This window comes from Orbicella franksi, chromosome 3, assembly GCF_964199315.1.
Source record: "Orbicella franksi chromosome 3, jaOrbFran1.1, whole genome shotgun sequence".
Lineage (NCBI taxonomy): Eukaryota > Metazoa > Cnidaria > Anthozoa > Scleractinia > Merulinidae > Orbicella > Orbicella franksi.
In genome coordinates this window covers 10,532,866-10,554,074 of record NC_138147.1, presented here as the reverse complement: position 1 = coordinate 10,554,074, position 21,209 = coordinate 10,532,866, and the positions used below count along the sequence as shown (strand labels likewise).

The window sequence follows — 21,209 nt, the reverse complement described above, 5'->3', positions numbered from 1 at the left end:
CTGCAAGATATTTCAGGACCAGGTTTAGCAACGATATGCATAGCTGGAACTACATACAGCTTTTTCTTCTTTTCAAATATAGCACGTGCCAATAGACTGTTTCATTTTTATGTCACCCAGCTGAATCCAATGTTTACAAAAGTGAATAAAAATTAAGATCTCCAGTTTGCTTTCCATTTCATCACTGAATTTTATTCACGAGGACATGGTTATTGGCTTCAGCGTACACTGACCCACGTCCATGGTAAAGAGATAAAGAGTGTCATGAGCAATATAGAAGGAACTTTCCATGTTTTCACCTATGGCACCTACCAATTGTTCCAGACATTCCTCCATCTTCAAAACGTTGTGAGATTTCTCTCATTTCCGCGACTGCAAAATACCCCATAATGAACATTAAAGTTTTAATTAATTTCCATATATACGTGTAATTCCTCTTAATATTGCCAAAAAATATGATGTAATTAATTTACTCAAGCAACACTGATAAATTATGACATGCTCCAGTTATTACCGCTGTCGAGAACAGACCGACGGCAGATAAAAACAAACAAACACGGGTTTGTTTACAGCTTAATTAAATGGAGAAAAATAGTATAGTCTCACCATTAGGCCACTTGAGATAGCGTGGAAGCATTGACAGGATGGCAGTATTTACTTTTCGCAGCACCCTACCGCAACTACTCATAGTGACATCGAAGCGATCTGCCACTTGTCTTGACGTCTCGCTACCATTAGCCAGCATCCACAAATAAATCAAAATTTGTTTCTCTGGTGGAATTGGGGTCCTTCCAAACCGGTTTAAACCCAAATTAAGGCAGCCAGAGGCAACAATTTCTCGCGTGAGCAACTCACAGGTGTTGCGAGTTAGCCGAAAATGACTCTTAAATTCGTCCCCAAAATATGATGGCACAGTTTCTTCGAAGTAGCCTTGAATTCTACTGAGGCCTCGTCGCATAACCGTAGAGCCCACAGCAAGTACAAAAATGTCGTCGTCGCACTCTACCAACTCATGACAGTCCTCGTCGTCGTTCAAAACAGCAATCAAAAACCCGCGTAGCGCCATTTTTAATTGTTTTCAATTAGCCACTTGTTGTCATAGTGACAGTGAATCAACCGCTACAATACCTTATCGGGGGCTCAAATATCCGTTTGGCACATGGTTGATGGTTCAAGACCCGTTTCCCCCGTTCTTTCCGGATGGAAATTCGCTTACCATTAATGGAGAAATTTTCATCCGGATGGTTTCATGTAAATGGTAAGCACCCCTGGACTCGGCCAAAGAATTAACATTGTTGTATCGAAACATATCAAGTAAATAAAGTCGTTGTTGTTTTTGGTATAGTTTTAGTTGCTTTTGCTTAGAAAGAGTGGAGGCCAGGACGAAGGAGAGATAGAGAAAGGGGATTACAAGTAAACATTGGTTGACGCATCAAACACAGTTGAATTAAGGGAGATGGGGTGAAGAGAAAAAGGTATAAACAAAGAGAAGTGAAGAGGAGAGGATAAAGAGGCCACACAGGAGCTCGCTGAGAAATTAAACACTATATTTACTTTTATTTTTGGCTTATTTACACGCTCTATTTATTAAAATCCAACTGATGGCAAAAATGATGTAGATTTCGGATTATGTCTTGGAAATGAAATCGAAAAAAAATCTGAGTAAACCGAGATACAAAAGGTTAACCAAATGTACGCTCGAAATACAAATCGGTACTGTATTGTACATCGTTGATTTCAAACATGAGGACGTTCACGGTGTACTACCTCACGATTTGATCTTGTTCTCTGGGTATTTCGTGGGTATTTCAGTTGTGCCTGGAGAGCTTATGTTACGACTGGGCCAACATGGTTTGGCTGCCTAGCCCTGAGCATTTTGAAATAAAGGACTGGATTTAAAACGAAAGTGGAATACACCATTGCAGTTATCAGCAGAAACACGGTATTCAAGGCCTTACCTTGAAACTCTACCGCCCTTATCACAATGTGGCAAACGATGAATGGTAACCTGAATAAAATATAAGTTCCACTGATTCCATACGTCAGCCGTGTAAGTTGTTTTTCCTGGCGTTGTTGGATGGTTGATTTTGTCGATTGTGGAATAGCTAGCGAGCGTAACGTTTTTACGACACGAAAGAAAGTAATTATCACTAGCACTATCGCTAGCGTATCTAGCTGTGCAATTGTCGCTAGGTAAATTTGGATAACATTACCTTGTTCCGTTTGAAAAGACTTGGACTGCTTATCAGGAAACCATGTACAGCAAACAGAGGTATCTTTTCTTAACAGTACGAGGAGTACAGCAGTAATTATGAAGGCCACAAGCCAAGTAAGTGGCAGAATTTTCTTAACATATCGCGTTGATAACCGACGACGGAATGGGCGAACAACGCAATCGTGGCGATCTATTGTCATAAGAGTTATAGTCAACGCATTTAGCGCTACGCAGCCAACAGAAAGAGGAAAGCCAAGTTTACACAGTGTCTGAGCGACTGGAAAGTGGCCAGCCTGAAGGTAATTGACAACGGTTGCTATTAACAGGGACGGAATAGCAAAGAAGGATGTCAGGAGCCCAGTCGAAGAAAGGTTGGCGAGCAGATAGTGAGGCACTTTGCGAAGGTCAGGGCGTCTTCGAAGAAGATTACAGACCAAGGCGTTTCCAGAAGCTCCCGCCAAAATCAAGATCGACAAAATCACGAGGACTGCAATGGCGAGACTTCTTGGCACTGGTGCGGGCGCTGGTGTCGAAGGATAACTTTCCTCCATCATGGTAGAAAAATTCACATTTGTGGAGTTAGGCATTCTTCCACCCTGACACTCAGTGCTGAAAGGCTTATCCAAATCGATTATACATGCTAGATACTGGAGCCCTATTCCAGTGGATTTATAGCATTTACAATTGAGGACGACTCCGGTCATGTCCAGGAAATAAGATCAATTATCATACTAAGCACCAATCAGGTTGTTTGTTTATCAGTTGGCCTCCCCCACAGTGCACGTAAACAGCCATGATGTTGTTTTCTGGTATGTCTGTATAAAAAGAAACAGTGACGGAAATGTGAAGTGTTTTTTAAATTTGATGGACACAAGTCGCGTTTGATGAACTTAAAACAGGGACATGTTTCCCATTTAGCCGGAATATTGTTCAAATAAAATGGAAATAAAATGCAAATGACGCTGCATTACGTTTTAGCTTGCCCCACCAGAAGACATGAATTGATCTTTACAAAAGGTTCTGGTATCCGGCTCAGGTGCTACGACTGCGAGAGTAATTGATCATTTGATTACTCCATTCGGAAGGGAAACGGGATCGAAGAAAGACCGTCCTCTTATCTCGTTACCTTTAGTTTTTAATTGGTTTCCTGAGCCTTCCGGTCCTTGCGATATTGACCAGTACAATGGAACGTTCACACATTAAATTCGGTGTTTTACTTGTTCAAAAAATTGCACAGAAGCTTATCGTTAAGTATATTTTTTTCCTGTCAGAGATGTTTGGCTGATAATTTCAATTTAACATAGAACGGCGACCTAAAAAGCAAAACTGAATTCTTAGTTTTGACACGTCGGCCTTTGTGCCGAGAACTGGGCTTAAAAGCGCCATTATACACATTTCATTTGACTAGCTCGTTGTGAAGTTTCAAAACTTCACCCGAAATTTTCTGGAAAACGCTGTCATAATTTTATTTTAAATTTTGCCATCGTTTAGAAAAACCATGTCAGGTAAAAATCATAGGTATGACGCCCTAACATTACCATGGTAACTCAGATCTTGGTAAAACGTATGTCAGCTGAAAAGTCGTTTTTTTTGCTTTAAAAAAAAAAAATAATTTTTTTATGTATACAATGGCGCTTTTAACCCCAATTCTTGGCACAAAGGCCGACGTATGTGATCTACGACAAGAGTGATCTACTTCTTTAGGCTTTTCGGTTTTTTAATTTTTTTTTTTTTGCCTTTTCTTTTTCTCCTTTTCTTATCTTTTTGCTACAGTTGCTGACCTTCTACTGTGCTTTCTTCCAGTTCGAGGAGGGTGGCAAAGGGTTTTTGTGCGACGCGTGATCGCCCCAAAATTAGCAGCGTGATGAGTGTTCGAGACCAAATTAGCCGCGTGATGCGGGATCGGACATCACAACGTGATATGTGATTTGCTATTTTACAAGCACGTGATGCGTGATTTACCAATTAGATTTTCGTGAACGTCCTCTGAACTAGACAGCATTCATTCAAAGTAAATAGTAAACAGAGTGTTAAAAAAGATCATCAAATCGTGGCAGACGTGCCACCATTTTTTGGTCTTTTTTTCCTTTTCTTGACCTCTGATGTCTTTGATCTTCGTGGATCGTACTATAGGTCCAAACAATTTTGACACAAATTATAGGAATAAGTCAATTGAAAATACTTAAACTTTGCACAAGGACTATGAACTTCAGTGTTACTTTTGTCCATTTTGTTGACCGATCATTTTTGGCAGCGCATCAGACCAAGAGAATATGACACACCATATCCGAATCCGGCTATGGTATGCATGGTCTGAACGGATTTCGTCCAAAAGGGCTGAAGCCACGACACACGTTAGAGTTTGGTGTCATTTTATACCGCTCGAGAAAACAGTCGTGTAAGCAACGAGAGACTACACAAGGAAAACGTTTGTGTGCCACTTAATGAAGGTTGTCATACAGACGTAACTGAATTCAAAAGCCCCGTTATACTCTTTACAGACATAAAAACTTTGCCGCACAGAAAAGGATCTGCAGGTGTAAAGCTTTGACACAAATATTGCCTGTATATTAGAGCATGGCAAAGGTGGCGTAGACGTCTTCTCAATTCGTATACGAATATCTCAGCCAACTTAGCCTGTGAACAGGCTCCCAATTGTGTTGTAGGGGAAGGAAAAAACAGGCGGGCAGAGATAGCCGAGACGGTGGTCTGGAGAGGGAAAAATCTCTCCCCGCCAGGCTCGCTTCGCTCATCCTATTTTATCTTTTTTGCGCTCGTCGGGAGCCTGTTCACTTACAGACGGTGAAAACTTTCCCAGATTATCCAGGAGCCTCATGTATACAGACCGAATCTCCCGGTCTCCCGTACGGGTCAGCACTGTTTTTTTTTCGGAGGAAAATTATTGGAATAATTAATATTATGGTCAATGGTGTCAAAAGCTTTAGCTAAGTCGAGAAAAACAACGGATATGACAAGGCCATTATTGATGTTGAAGTACCAGTGATTGGTAGCGTCAAGCAAAGTTGTGGCAGTCGAATGTAACGATCGACAGCCTGATTGATATTAATTGATCAATTTGTTATCCGAAAAGTATAAACAGAGTTGGTTGTAAACAAGCCTTTCCATAATTTTAGAAATAGATGATAGATTGGAAATTGGACGATAATTGTTGAGATTTGTTTTACTGTTGTCCTTGTGGAGTGGAAAAACCTTCGCAATTTTCCGATCAGTAGGAATATAACCACTTGTGATAGAATTAAGGTGGCTCCACCGGGTAATCATTTATGGCGTTGCGCGCGCAAGTGTTATGTTTTGAATGCTGTTTTTGCATTCGCTTTCACACCCAGTCATTTCAAACTTATTACATGTAATAACGAATGATTAAATAGTGTTTTGCTACCATCTCTGTTAAAATTTTGAACTTTAGTCTTGAATTGTAAATACCCAAACAAATGTGTTTTTTACCGTTTGTGTGGCTTTATTTGTGATTTTCTTGAATTTTCTTCAGTGAAATCTTCCAAAATTTTTACAACACATCGCTTCCAGCGGGATACGAATTTTAAACACGAAGAAAGTAGGGTTTGTAAAGGCAGTTTCTTCGATTTTTTCAAATTTATGTCTTTTGCCGCTGCAAGAAATCTTGTCTTATAAACGAGCTCCGACTAAAGTAAAATGATTACTACCAATCCGCCAAATTTCGCGGAATTTCACCGAAAGAAACGCGAGAAAATTCACTGTCAGCTTTGCTTTTTGTGCTCATGTTGACGTCATAAAATATCCAAAACACTGACGTTTTCCTTCGAGCGCGCGCAGATTACTTGAGCTTTCATCCTCGGCGCGCGTGCGATCGTAAAACCATAGGGAGCCACCTTAAGAGTAATTTGTTTGGGATGCGATCGAGACCGGCAGATTTATTAGTGACCAAGTTTTTGCAAAGATTCAACACAACACTCGGATTAATACAGGTTAATTGAAAAACGGATGAAACTGAGGTTATGAAAAGATTAAAAGCCTCGATAGTGCTTGGAAGTTTAAGGCTAGATGAGGCCCGATATTCGTGAACTGTTAATTTAGCAAATCAGCAATTTCGTCTTCATTGTTGATACAATGTGTTTCACCGACATTAATTTCGTTGATAATAGAGTCCTTTTGTGATCTACCTGTAACTGAATTAATTGTTTTCCAAATTTCTTTGGGATTACTTGAGTTTTCAGAGAATTTAGCGTTGGAATCATTACGTCTTGAGTGTTTAATTTAGCTCCGTCTCTCTTGACGTATTAGTGCCGTGATGTTACGAGTGAGCCAAGGAGAAGCCTTCTGGCGAACTCTCTTTGTTTTTGTGGGAACGTGTTCTTCTTCTTCCTGGGCGACTCACCTCCTTCAATTCTGAAGATTCTAGTGAGCGTATAAATAAAAAACTACAAATTAAAATAAGGCTAAAATTTTATAATAAAAACTAAATAATAATAATAATAGCAATAATGATGATAATAATAATAATAAAGTCAAAGTTAACGTCCTTTGGTTTGGCCTTGGTCAGGCGGCAGGCTTTTCTTGAAGGCCGTCAAGTTTGGTGCATTCACTGTTTCATTGGCCAGGCTGTTCCACTCTCGTATCGTCCTCGGGAAAAACGAGTACATGTGGTAGTCCGTCTTTGAGCGGGGAATTTTGTACGCATCTGAATTTACGTGCCGTGATCTCCTTTGAAGTGGAGTCATGAACTCTTGTGCGTCCATGGCTATCAAGTCTTTATGAATTTTATACATCATGCAGAGTCTAAGTGTCTGTCTCCTAGTTTGGAGGGAAGTCCAGCCGAGCTCATATAGCATGTCCCCTACGCTGGATGTGTTGTTGTATCTGCCAAGAACAAATCTCGCTGCCCGACGCTGCACCATCTCGAGCTTATAGATGTTTCCCTGTGTGTAAGGATCCCAAACGGTGCAGGCATACTCGAGGGTAGGTCGGATCAGTGTTTTATAGGCAGTGGACTTGAGTGCAGTAGAGTTAATCTTTAGATTCCTTTTCAGGAATCCAAGAGTTCTATTAGCTTTTATTACTTGAGATGGTGTCGATGTGTTTGTTCCATCTCAGGTCTGATGCTAGAGTAACTCCGAGGTATTTGGCTGAGTCAGCCGTTGCTAATATCTTACCATGAAGAATATAGTCATTTTGTACCATAGCACGCTTGCGCCCTACTCTAAGTACTTCACACTTGTCTGGATGGAACTCCACTTTCCATAGGGTTTCCCATTCGGCTAATTTGTCTAGGTCTCTTTGGAGTACTTGGGTGTCACTGTCTGAGTGGATGGTCAGGTACACAATGGTGTCATTAGCAAATAGTCTAATGTTGGAGGCAAGGGATTCAGGTAGGTCATTTATATAAAAAAGGAATAAGCATGGACCCAGGACAGAACCTTGTGGTACACCAGAAAGTACTTCGGCGTCGTCTGAAAATTCTCTTTCAAAGACAACTCTCTGTGTTCTGCCACTTAGGAAGGATTGGACCCATCTGTTTGTCCTACCACCAATTCCATAATACTTCAGCTTGGTAACAAGACGAGGATGGCTGACTTTGTCAAATGCCTTACTAAAGTCCATCACCAGGATATCCGTCTGGGATCCAGCATGCATAGTGTTAACTAGGTCGTTTACGAATCCCAAAAGCTGTGTTTCACACGATCTTCTATCCCTGAAGCCATGTTGTAGGGGGTACAGGATGTTGTGGTTATCGGCGTGCCGCATGATTGAGCTTGCTATGATATGCTCCATCAATTTGCTTGATACACACGTGAGGGAGATAGGCCTGTAGTTACTTGCATCATATTTAGAGCCCTTCTTATAGATAGGTGTGATGTTGGCACATTTCCAGTCGTCTGGGATTTCTCCGCTTTCATACGACTTCTTAAATATGATAGTAAGAATGGAGGCTACAGGTTCTGAGAGCTCCTTCATCACTCGAGGTGTTATACCATCCGGTCCGGGTGCCTTATGGATTTTAAGCCGGTCTAACATCCGCTGGATTCCTGCCCTAGTTATGTGGATGTCGTCTATGGTGGCAAACGGCGATGACATCATCGGTATGTCTTGTGCGTCTGGATTGTCACGTGTGAACACTGACTGGAACTGCATGATTAGGATATTAGCTTTATCTCTGGGATGAGATATTGTTGTGCCATCTTTCTTCAATGACCCGACACCCATACTGTCCCTTCTGCTGTGTTTGGTGAAGGACCAGAATCTTTTCATTCCTGAGAAGTCATTTGTGTCTTCTTCCATCGGTGAGATGATAGACTCGACATGCTCCCAATACTGTTTCCTAGATTCCCTCTGGATTTTTCTCTTTAGCTCTCTCATCTTCTGGTCAAGTAGACGAGAAGCTCCAACTGCATTCCTTTCTCTTGCTCTTTTTCGCTTGATATTTGTTCTGTCTCTCTGCCTGATTAGCCTTTTAATGCTAGGCGTGATCCACGGCAAGTTGTTCTTGTGTTTACATGTCTTGTGTGGAATGTGTTTTAGGGTGCCGTCATGAATGGCTTTTTTAAACGTAAGCCATAGTTCATTTACCGACAATGTATCTTTGTTACGATCTATCACCTCAGTTGTGGTTTGGAGGTCTGCCTCAAAGCTATCCCATCGTGCCCTCTTATAGAGTGGTATTTTTCGCCGTTTCTGTTTGTAGCGAATGGGACGTATGTCTAGATCTATCATTGGGCAGTCGTGGTCTGATATGCCAGGCAATACCTTGACATGGCGAACTCTAGATGGATTATTAGTGATTACTAGGTCTAGTATATTTTGGCTCCTGGTAGGTTCTTCGACCATTTGGATAAGCCCTTTATCGTCGAGTAGATCCCCAAATTGGTGATGTAGTGTAGGGAAGGGGAAGGTTTTCAAGGTTTTGTTTTTCCAGTCCCAGCCTGGGAAGTTGAAGTCCCCTCCAAGCAGGATATCATGGGCAGGATTTATTAGAGAAAGTGATTTATCCAGTTCTTGGAGGCTGTTTTCATCGCCTACATGCGGTCTGTAGTATGCTCCTATATGGAGTGTCTTACATCCAGTGATATGAATATTGCACCAGAGCAGTTCACACTCTGTTTCCAGGTTACTTCTCTCACAAGTACTAGGTCTTTTTTAGCAGCAATAAACACCCCGCCGTGAGGGTCGTTTGGTCTCTCTCTCCTCTCTACCTGGTAGGTCTCTGTAGGGAAACACTCATTGTTGCTGTGCTCGTGAGATAGCCAGGATTCAGTTCCAATAATTATATCAGGTTTTGCATCGTTAATCAGATGTAGAAATGTTTCTCTTTTAGCCGGTAGACTTTGGCAGTTGACGTTCAGGATAGATATATTCTTCTTCACTGATCGGGAACTTTTCGCCGAGTTTGTTCTTGGTAAAGATGAGTCGTACAGGACACCCGGCATGTCTGAATGGCTCAAAGAACTCGGGTTGGCAGATAATTTACCTTGTGTTAAGCTTGAGAAGGAATTTGAAAGTTCCATGTTGTTGTCAGCATCAAGTAGAGTGCTAGAGAAGTTTCGTACACCACAACTTGAGCATATCCATACCGCCGATGAAGTGGCTAGGCCTTCATACCTATCAGGACTCATTAGCATACAGCGAGTATGATACCAAATGTCACAAATGTCACATTGGACGCCTCTCTGATTAGGTTTCACCGGTTTGGTGCAGGATCCGCAAGGATGTTTGTAATGTGGGCCAGGATTTAGTTCGACATTACCGCTAAGTAGCAAGAGAGAGAGAGCACCAGGAACGAACTTGGAGTACGATCCCGTTTCAAGATGGCGGACCTCCATCTCTGCTCACGATGAGTTCTTATTATCGCCTCGAATCCTATCCCAGGAGGATCCTTGGCGGCAAGCGTTGTTTTCAGTCCAAAGTCAATCACTTTATCTTGAGGAAGAGTACGCTTTAGTTGCCCTGTGTACATTGTAACAGCGAGAATAAACAGTGCTGCAGGAGTTAGAAAATTTATGGCCGCCATCTTTAATGACCGCTGACTCTCTTGGTCAGCTACATAAAGAAACATATTTTTCCAGGTATTCCACAAATTTTCAGGATCATCGTAATGTTTCAGAGCTTCCCAAGGGAGCTTGACTAAATCATTACGGAATTTGAGAGTACCAAATTTCCATTAATCCCTGTACGAAATGTATTAATGAGATTTGCCGGCTGTAATTGATATTTTACGTACCGCATAAATAGGATAATGGTCTCTAAAACTAGAGTGGAGAACCCCAGAGCAGGCAATTTTGTTGGGGCCGGTTAGGTAAATACAACATCGATTAGTGATGCTCTTGAATTAGACACCCGTGTCGGTGTTTTGATAAGTTGAGACAATTGATATGTCTCGGTAATGGACCTAAGAGTAATGCAATTATTATCATTATTTTGATTACTTGAAAGGTAGTTGCAATTTAGTTCGCCAACAAGGATTATTTCTTTTGTCCTCAGAGTCTATTTTACCTATAGTCTCATCAATTTTAACAAAGAAGGAAGAGTCAGAATTAGGAGGCCTGCAGTATGCCAACATAACAAACGGCTTGCTACGTGGTCTGCGAATTTCAAGACAGATACCCTCAATACCTTCTAAATCTAAATCTTGACGAATAAGACAATTAATCGCAGACCTAATGTAAATGGCAACACCAACGCCCTGACGGTCTCTATCCTTTCTTAATAAATCATGCCCATCAGTAGAAAATAATTCATCCTTTAAGGTGTTGGCCTTAAGAGCGAGCAAATCAAGTAATTGGTTACTTAAATTTGATTGAAGCTCTTCAAAATGCTTAGGAAGACTCACAATGTTGTGAGAAGTAAATTTAAGTCCTCTTTTAATGGGAAGAGAGTAATAACCTGATGTCACTGTATTGGATTTGGAAGAAAACTCATTTGGGCATGCAGACTCAGTCCCCAAAATATCCTAATTAGAGATATTACGGATTGCAAAGAAAATCTTTTTAACAAACAGAGCTGTACCCTTCCTGTTTAAGTGAATACCATCGTTATTAAGATGGTTTTCTAAAATGTTTGAATTATCGATGAAAGACCAAGAATATTGATGACTCGACGAGCTCAACAAGTTGTTTACTTGTCTCACTTTGTTGTTGAGTGTGGACTGATCGCGACGACAAATGATGTTGGAAACGAAAAGCTTGCGTTTTTTAGCTGGGCCTTCAGCCTCATTTGCTAATTCGATGATGTTGTTTGCTACTGAGCGAGGATCACGATTAAGGTCGTTTGTTCCGATGTGGATCACCACTTGATCTGGATATTTCGCTAAACTTGGAACCATATAATGCTTCATGTCTTCCGTGGAGTTACAAGGGAAGCATTTGCGAAACACATTTTCCCCTTTAGATTCATTCTTCTGGTGTCGACATATTTAATCGTCGAATCGCCCGAAATGATGGTTGATTTAGCTTCTACCCGCCGCTCGCCAACAGTTAACCAACCAGTGTTATCATCACGATGAAGAGGTGACGATTTATCGACCTGACGTGACGCGGTGTTTGTAGGTGTTGGCCGAGTTTGGTCATCATTTAATAGTTTTATTTTTTTTTTATTTGCAATAACACAAGAGAAAACAATGCTTACTTACAACACTAGCTCTATTTACATTATATTGTTCTAATTATTTACACTATTTAAATTACAATATCTAAACGACTTACACTACTAAACAAATACAGTTACCCGACTTACACTTCTAACAAATACAGTGACGACAAGGGGCAAAGAAAAAAAGAAGAAAAATAGATAGTTGTTATTACAGCTTGAGGTTGTATTATAGAAACATAAAAAGCAGACCAAAGGCATGTGGTACATTAAAGGTAAAATGAGTTATGCAACTGGCAGGAGATTAGAAATAACATTAATGGATAGGTATAGAAAATTAATCTAAAATGATAATTAAATCCTCATATATCCTGTAAGAGGTTTCCGTTTCTTTGTGTCTCCAATTTTTGTTTCTCTCATATTGTGATTTTATATTTATAGTTTTATGGCTGTAACAAGGCTGTCCCGTTCATTTTCTAGGGGTTTTTACTGTGTTAGATGCTCTTGCATTCGATAAACGTTCACATTCGAGCTGCTCTTTTAATTTGTTGACCTCATTTTGAAGAGCAATATTTTCTTGAAGTAGGCGTTCTTGACTAGGTGACAAACTGTTGGTTATTTGCATATTTATCTTTGAGTGAACAAGATGCTGAAGCTCATTAAGTTGTTAGTCAACTTTCTGTAGATTGCTCTTAACCATTGAACAGCCCTCGGATGTGGAAGGGCTTGGCAAAGTCTGGGTTACAGACTGCAGGTTCTGCGAGAGTTGAATGAGCAATCCACCGCTGTTGACTCGTTTAAGGCCGCGAGCGGACATTGTCGCGTGTCACAGTGCGGTTGAAGAGCAAGCAGGTTTTCCTTCGATGCAAAGAGGTTGCCTAGTTTTTCTCGCAAGATAGCGTAACCAGACCCTTGAGTTTGGACGGTGCGAGTTGAAGAATACCACTTCACTATGATATCACCCACCTTGAATGAAAGCATTTTATGCTCTAGATCTTCTGAGATTTTGCCATCTTCCGTAAACTCGAGTAATGTCTCGCCTGACCAGACAAATCAATTCTTTAAAATCCCCATACCACTTGAATTGATCCTTCGTGTCCAAGTAGTTGAGTCGACTAGCCAAAGGTGCAATTGATGATGAATTCTCGTTTGCAAGAAACATTTTTAACGAATTGAAAATCGACTAAAATACAAAATAGCGAAGCGCGTTAAAACACGTGTGAACCCTCTGAGAGTAGACAAGGGAAAAGCACCTGATTTCTAAAGATTACAGAAGAAATAAGTTAACCGTCACTAGAGCACATCCTCCGATATCCATTTTCTGTAATCGTAATTGTTCTAAATCTAACGAATATTGCATGCTACATGTAGCGACGGTCGCAGAAGTAGTATGTATCAGGGGAATTGCCCACTTGGTTCCACATGAACTGATAACAACTGATTTAATGAGAAATGGGTGCAGAACCGATTTAATGAGATGTGTTATCATTATTAGCTCATTCAAGAGACTGATCACATACCCTGGTATTTGATAATAAAAATGCCACTGAACAAAACGAGCGGTTTGTCGTCGTACACCTTAGATCTGGATGTAACGAATTTCCTTTTAGGTATGCGAATGACATACCCTGGTATTCGATAGTAAATTGTATACCCAAGATCTGGATGTCATGAATTTCCTTTTGGGAAGGTGAATCCCACCCAGATGGTCTCTTACTAATGAATAAAACGAGATTTTCTTAAATGTGTTCCAGGCTCCTTCTGATAAATCCGACTGTAAAAGTAAGTAAAACTTTATTTAGCCACCGGGTCAGCCTTCGTGATAATGCTAGTAACATACAACGAATGTTAAACTTGGTCGAGGTCCTTAAAGAGTTGCACTCCTAAATAGTTATTTTGTTTATGGTGCATTTCCCCTTTGCGCGGGACCTCCTCCAATTTTTTTCTCTTTGAACTCATTGAAGAACGCCGTCTGATTATTGACTTCATAAGGAGCCTACGAAGCTTAGGCCCGGTCGTGTACACTACACCGGAGGAATTTAAAAACGCAACAATCACCGGTCGTTTTATATTTTTGTTTGAGGAAATCTCGGCCAGGGAAATCACGTGGTTCTCCTGATCCTATCGTGTTCGAAAAGGTCCGTTTTTAAATGTTTTCTGTCCACACGAAAACTCGAAGCCGGCGTTTTCCAATTCCTCCGGTTTGAGGAGCGTTTTCGAAAAGCTCCGTTTTCGTGGCGAAATTACTCTAAACCGTCGGCCTAACCTTAGAAATAAAGCTGTATGCGTTTTTAAATTCCTCCGGCGTAGTGTGGACGGAGTCTGGAGCAAACCACGACGGCAATGAGCACCATCAAACAAAAGGTTTAATGAGCAAAACAAAGGCTGTACAAGTGTGTTCAGTAAACCTTTGTACATTTCATAGCCGTCCTCGGCGAAACAACAACAACGTAAAATGACAGCGAACGCGAACGATGAGTCGAACTGCTAATTTTTCGTATTTCCATGTGGAATTGAACGCTGTCATTACATATTTAGCCTGAGCGAGGTTTTAGAGCCATAGGCATCCTGGACAAATTCAATTTTACACAGCCGATACACTTGTTTAACGTGGGGTCTGTCATCCTAAGTGGCTGCATTGTGCTTTGCTCATGTTTTATCTCACGACCGGTCGAACGCAGATGAGAGTATCGTGTAAAACCGTAAAAAATCACATAAATTGCAGCTCTTTGCCAAGGTTCTTTTCAATTCAGCCATTAAGTTGTCTAGCGTTTCGGTGGGAAGTTTTTCCCTCCTCCTGAAAAAATCTCGTTTACGTCTGACTTCGCCGATGCGATACCTTTTCATCTTTCCCCTTACTACACGGCAATCGTTTGCATCTTCTTCTTTAGTGTAGGCTTTGAACACTTAAAGGTCATCGTCTTCAATAATGTCCTCAGGAACATGGCGGGTTGAAACTCGGGGCTTCCCCGCTCCAAACCAAGTAATTATTACAGTATTTCTCTTTCCATAGCTTCCAGTTCTCGGGGATCTCGCTATTTAATTGACCTCAAATCTAAATGTTGCTGAGGCAATGATATCTGGTGGAATAACATTGAAAATTGTGATGCTTTAGGCGGCGAGGCACCGGGGGTTGTTTTCGCTCGTAGGCAGTCGTAGACGGTAGACGTTGTCGACGAACTTGAACTACCCTTTCGCTACAACGTGTAATATTAGATGGCAGAAAGAACCTTAAACGAACGTCATCAATCAAGTCTTAATCTGAGTACTGTAACTCAAGATAACAAGGTGAACGCGTATTTTAATATACTGTATGTATAGCACAAATTACAAAGCCGTTACAGAACATAAGCGTGCATATAAAGAATGTTTGGCAAATTAGCATATTATAACCTTTAGTTAACCTTCGGTATGTCCGCCATTTTGAATAATCAAATCCAGCCGGTGTCAGAAACTTGTTTGTCCAGTTTGGATATGACGTCAGTGCTTTCTCACTGGCTCACAGCCAAGCCTTTTGTTCTTTCGCTTTATAAGTGCTACACCACCCGGATGGTTGGGCGGCCAATATACCACCGCACTTCACACATCTCTCTTAATCTCTCTTAAAACAATACCTCCCGGATATATAATCAAGTGTTCTTCCTCAACCACCCCCCTAAATATCCCCAATATCCCCTCACAGCCTGCATTTCATTAATCTCCTACATATACCTACATAGCCTACATCTCATTAATCCCCCACATATACCAACACAGCCCACATCTCATTAAATCCCCCACACATACCTGCACAGCTTACATCGTATTTATCCCCCACATATACCTACATCTCATTAATCCCCTACATATACATACACAGCCTACATTTCATTATTCCCCTACATATACCCACACAGCCCACATCTCATTAAATCCCTCACATATACCTACACAGCCTACATCTCATTAATTCCCCACATATACCTACACAGCTTACATCTCATTAATCCCCCACATATACCTGCACAGCCTACATCTCATTAATCCCCCACATATACCTACTCAGTCTACAGCTCATTAATCCCCTACATATACCTACGCAGCCTACATTTCATTATTCTCCTACATATACCTACACAGCCCACATCTCATTAAATCCCTCACATATACCTATACAGCCTACATCTCATTTATCTCCTACATATACTTACACAGCTTTCATCGTATTAATTCCCCCCATATACCTTCACAGCTAACATCTCATTAACTTCCCACATATACGTACACGGTCTTCATCTCATTAATCCCCCACATATACGTACACAGCCTACAGCTCATTAATACCCTTCATATACGTACACAGCATACATCTCATTAATCTTCTACATATACCTACACAACAATACATCTCATTAATCCCCCACATATACGTACACAGCCTACATCTCATTAATCCCCCACATATACGTACACAGCCTACATCTCATTTATCCCCCACGTATATCTACGCAGCTTACATCTCATTAATCACCCACATATACCATTTCAGTTTACATCTCATTAATCCCCCACATATACACCGAATGCAAATATGGCGGACCACTCGGTCGGCGCCCGGGACGAGTCGCATGCAAGCGAGGCTAGTCAGGCTTTGATGTTTTGCTTCGACAATGCTTCCCCAGAAAAGTCTTGCTTCGTCGTCTATTTAGTCTGTTTTATTTAGCTGTGGCTACGAGCTGCTGTGTTTCTGAACGCCACGAGAAGGGATATATCGTTTGTATCCAATGAATGCTTTCAGCCGAATGAGAACGACTTGTAGCTAAATGCGCTCGCTTACACATTTCCTAAGATCTTCCAGCCTGAACGAACAAACTTTAGCAGTTCCTTCGACGATCGTGAACTTCTTACCTTCGTCTGTTTTCCCTGAGAGGCGACCGCGGAAACGAAAAAACGAAACACTTTCTCTGCTGTGGAAGATTTCAATTCCTTCTGGTGGCATTTAGGAACACAACAACTTATAAGGAGGGCGAAACAAAAACAGACCAGATCGACGACGAAGCAAGACTTTTCTGGGGAAGCATTGTCAAAACACGACATCAAAGACTGACTAGCCTCGCTTACATGCGACTCGTCCCGGGCGCCAACCGAGCGGTCCGCCATATTTGCATTCGGTGTATACCAACATAGCCTACAGCTCATTAATCCTTGAGATTTACCTACACAGCCTACATCCCATTAATGCCTCACATTCACCTACACAGCATAATCTCATTAATCCTTCAAATATACCTACACAGCCTACATCTCATTAATCCCCTACATATACCTACACAGCCTACATTTCAATAATCCCCACATATACCTACACAGCACACATCTTATGTGCCTTTGGAACCCTGTTAGAAAATTAAAGCTTTTACAGTTTCTGCGAGTTAATAAAGACGAAGCTTCCTATGCAATTGACAGCTAGACCATCCAAATGAGCAGATGATTCAGCGTTGTTCGTTTACAACTGACAAAAGAACACCAACTTTGAGTACGAGAGACAAAGTTTTGAATGGACTCAAAGTTAAACTCAATTACAGTCAAGACTGTGATGACTGTGGCGCGGTGGTTTTGCGCTTGTCTCTGAAGATACCCATGGCGAGACCAAACGAGCCTGGTATGCCGTCGAAGTGTACCAAAACGGTATTAGATATTTACCGCACCCAAATTCGGCCGAGGGGCATGATATCGTGGCCATATCAGGTCAGTGACTTGATATCGCAGGATATCAGGACAGGGTAAATCTGTAAAACCACAAGAGGTCACTAGACAATCGCGGCGAGCCACCAAGGGCGTGGTTACCAAAACAGGAAAGAAAACTGATTTGTATTAGGGGTGGCGAATGGTTTTTGAAAAACCATGGGTCTCGCAAAATTCTCGTCAAATTTCATGGGTCTCGTATGTAGTGCCTTTTTTAAAGCAGTTATGTGGGTCTCGTAGTCCCGCTTTTTCACAAAGCTGCAGCCTCGTAGTCGGTCTCGATTTTTTAGAGGCATAGAACTCGAAGCACCGATTTGTTTGTTCGGTTTATATTTTACAATGGACATTAAACGACTTACAACCTGAACGTATCGAGCTCGCATTTACAACACTTTTTAATTCTTTTTTTAAATAAGTATTAGCGAGCAGCACACAACAACAGATCTTGTCAACTTGCTTTATATTCTCTGACCGGCCTCGTCTGATAGTACAGACTTCGCCAGGGAGTTTGAACAAGATGGCTAATCTTTTGAGTACAAATCACATTCGTACAAAGGTGTGAACAGCAAAAAAATACCTACCTACCTAAAATACCCACAGAACATTTCGTGCAGGATATAAGAAAAGTGCAATATTTGATTTTGGGGCTCACGGATTTAACGTTAACCAGTCGGAGAAAATAAGGCAAGTTGACAAGATCTGTTCCTGATGTTGCTCACAAGTACTTATTAAAAAAAGAGCTGTTTTAAAAAAATTAACAACAACAAAAAACTCGCTAGTCTCAGCTCCACTCCTTCTATTATTCTCCTTAGTTGGCTTATTGTGACCTTGCTGCACAGCGTATTAGAATAAGAGAGTGTTGTGTCGATGCACATTTTTTGGATAACAATCTTAAAAAAAACTCCTAATACTCTTAAATGATTACAACTCTTTTATTGCTCTTAGCACCAACTGTTCTAACTGCAAGCAATGCAAGAGGTTTTGCGCTGAAGAAAGGTGATCGACGGCAAAGTTGAACTGGAAGACGTTCTTTAGAAGGTGTGGTTAACGGAAGGAGTCCCTTGCCTATCCACGTTCTTTGCTTAGGATTGTTCATCAAAGTACGCGGTATATATATACGCCTAGAGCTACAACCTCAGACTTATTTCGCGCCAGGGTACAAGACAGAAAGAAGTGATTCACAATGCTGATAACAGCTGAGTCCAGTCTTTTGGCTACGTTACACTACTGAACTAGACAAAGCATATCTTGGTGGTGGTCTCGATACTTGAGTTAAACAAAGGACGTTGTCTCAAAATCTCAATTGGTCATGGCGATGCCCACCTGTATCGGTCCTATGGCAAGCACGGTCAAGGTGACTAAATTCGCAGCGTGATATAAACTTGTAGTTCAGAAAAACAACTGTTCAACCCTGACTAAAATCACCAAACACCTAAATTAAGAAACGCCACTACATAATAATACTTAAAAACAATATTAGTAGATGTCTACAAAGAAAATTGTCAGGAATCGGCGGCTATGTTGTAATGGTATTTACTTCGAGGGCTGCACTGCGAGACAATCGCCTGAGGTCGTTCTGGAACAGAGAAAACCGAGGGCGATATCTCAAGCTAGTGACATCTGATAAGTTTATTATATTGCCTTTGCTAATATTAGTACCAGCCGCTGCCGGGCATTAACCTCCATCATGGAAATGACGGAAAAATGCAGCCCGGAGTAGTGCATTACAGCGGGCGTTAAATCATTGGAAAGTTTAATAATCTCAAGAATGATTGTAACTGACCAAGCATAGACGTATTGACCAAAGTCGTTATTGTTTGTTCTTGTACACCTTGCTAAAGAAAAAAATAACCAACAAGGTCAATATTTCTACTTATTACACGGTCACGAGTAAATTAGTTTACAGGGTCAGTAACTAAAATCAAAACCAATCAGATTGCCCTGTTACCGTTGTTAGACTGGTCACTGTCCCGGCTTACATTGTTCTCTTTTACTTCCACCTTTCTGTTTTAAGGAAAGAAGGCTAATGAGGTAATTGTGATAAGTAAAGGTACTGGCTACTTTCGAACCCAGTGGCTCATTTGGCTAACGCTTATCTCTGGCTTCCGCGCAAAGAGCGACTAGGAATAGACCTTCTCCTCCCTGCTAATCAATCGGAAGGAGGCCCCCAGCATTACATTCGCTGGAACCCATTTAGACATCAGGGTACGGTAGAGAGAGGCACCGTCAGAGTAAAGAACACAATATAATAATCCTGGTCAGGGCTCGAGCCTGGACCGGTTGATAAGGAGCGCTTTTCATTGAGCCAAAAAATTCTGGAACTTTTGGAACGGGGGAAAGTTTCCGGAAAACCCGAAATTAGTTGAATTTTCGAAATGCTAACTATTAGAACGAAAATTCCGGGTTGAAAAAGTCAAATAGAACGGAAATTCCCGGTATGAAATTGTTTCAAATTTGGGCAAACCTCGCGAGGTTGTCCTCTTTAACGGAAATTCCGCAAAATGTTTCGTCCTTGTAGTGGCAATTTTGGGAGATTCAAAGCGGAATGTTTGGTCCACTGGAAAGCGAAATCCGGCGCAGTGACCATTAGGAATTGCGCGCGCTGCAATAGAGAACTCCGAGTTCGTAATATATCTCAACAAAGTACTCGGCTTCCGCGCGCGCACGTGTTTCATCCGGTTATAACGCGCGCCGCTTACGCAGCGAGTTTGAGTGCGGGCATTACACTCGTATTTTACAAAATGAATCGTCAACATCCTCCTCGAGCATTGTTTAAGCACTTAATTTAATTTACTTAATTTACTGTTTATTCACTGTTTAAGCACTACATCTCGTACTTCCCTATGCGCTGTTCTCGTTTTAGAAAGTGAAAATGTTTTTGTGTTTATATATCTGAAAAATGACTTCGGCCTCGTTTACTGTTTCCTTAAGGCCCTGGCCAAACCAGAATCACAGTAGGCGAGAGTTCACTGAGATTGGTCGCTAAAATACTGTTAAGCTCTCATTTTGAAACCAAGTTTCAATGAGAGTTCAAGACACCTTGGGCTCCCTCGATGACTAATTTTTGTCGTCTGTCGTGTATTCTAACCCTCGTTTGGCCGCGTTCTAGTGATAGTCGTTGAAAGTTTAGTTCTCTTTAACGCTCGGAAGCTCTGGTTGACGCACGCTTTGGGAAAGCTAGAACCAACGGAAATGAAAAGCAATAAACTAATTAGCGAACTCTCACCATCACTTAGTCAGTCTCCGTCAAGTTGCTCCAGAGGACGATTCCTTTCCCTCCAGAATCCCTCGCCCATCTCTGATCCTACAAACGGAATCAAGGAAATGAAACGAGGTGAACCACCGTTCATGTGTAGTAACGGTATTAGACAGTGAAGACTAGCTATATTAAATTTGGTCCGTGCCAAGACATACTTTTGTTATTTGTTATACTCGTAACTTTGCCGATACTGGATTTTCCCTATCAACTCTCGTTATTTTTATTTTAATTAATTAACGTGCATGGCACCGACACCTTCAACTTTAGTCGTAAGAACTAACAGATAAATACTTTTTCCAAAACACTTGAATTGTCGCAATACGGTAAAAAAAGAACTTTGCTTGTTACAAGTCTTGCAAGTTTCCTTGTTGTAATAAATGCGCGCGTTTTGGATATTTTTGCAACTTATGCCTCTCTATATATACCCAAAGTCAT

The 21,209-nt window shown here is 41.2% G+C and overlaps 2 protein-coding genes across 2 annotated transcripts in view; both read right to left on the bottom strand.

Annotated features, from left to right (window-relative positions):
* Nucleotides 1-21,209, bottom strand: part of LOC145481137 (uncharacterized) — a 152,361-nt gene that overhangs the window by 57,224 nt on the left and 73,928 nt on the right. The window lies entirely within an intron of this gene.
* On the bottom strand, nucleotides 1,379-3,065 carry LOC145483018 (neuropeptide Y receptor type 2-like). Its single transcript, XM_081461642.1, has one exon. It carries the CDS (start codon nucleotides 2,917-2,919, stop codon nucleotides 1,828-1,830), a length of 1,092 nt encoding a protein of 363 aa, XP_081317768.1. The 5' UTR covers nucleotides 2,920-3,065; the 3' UTR covers nucleotides 1,379-1,827.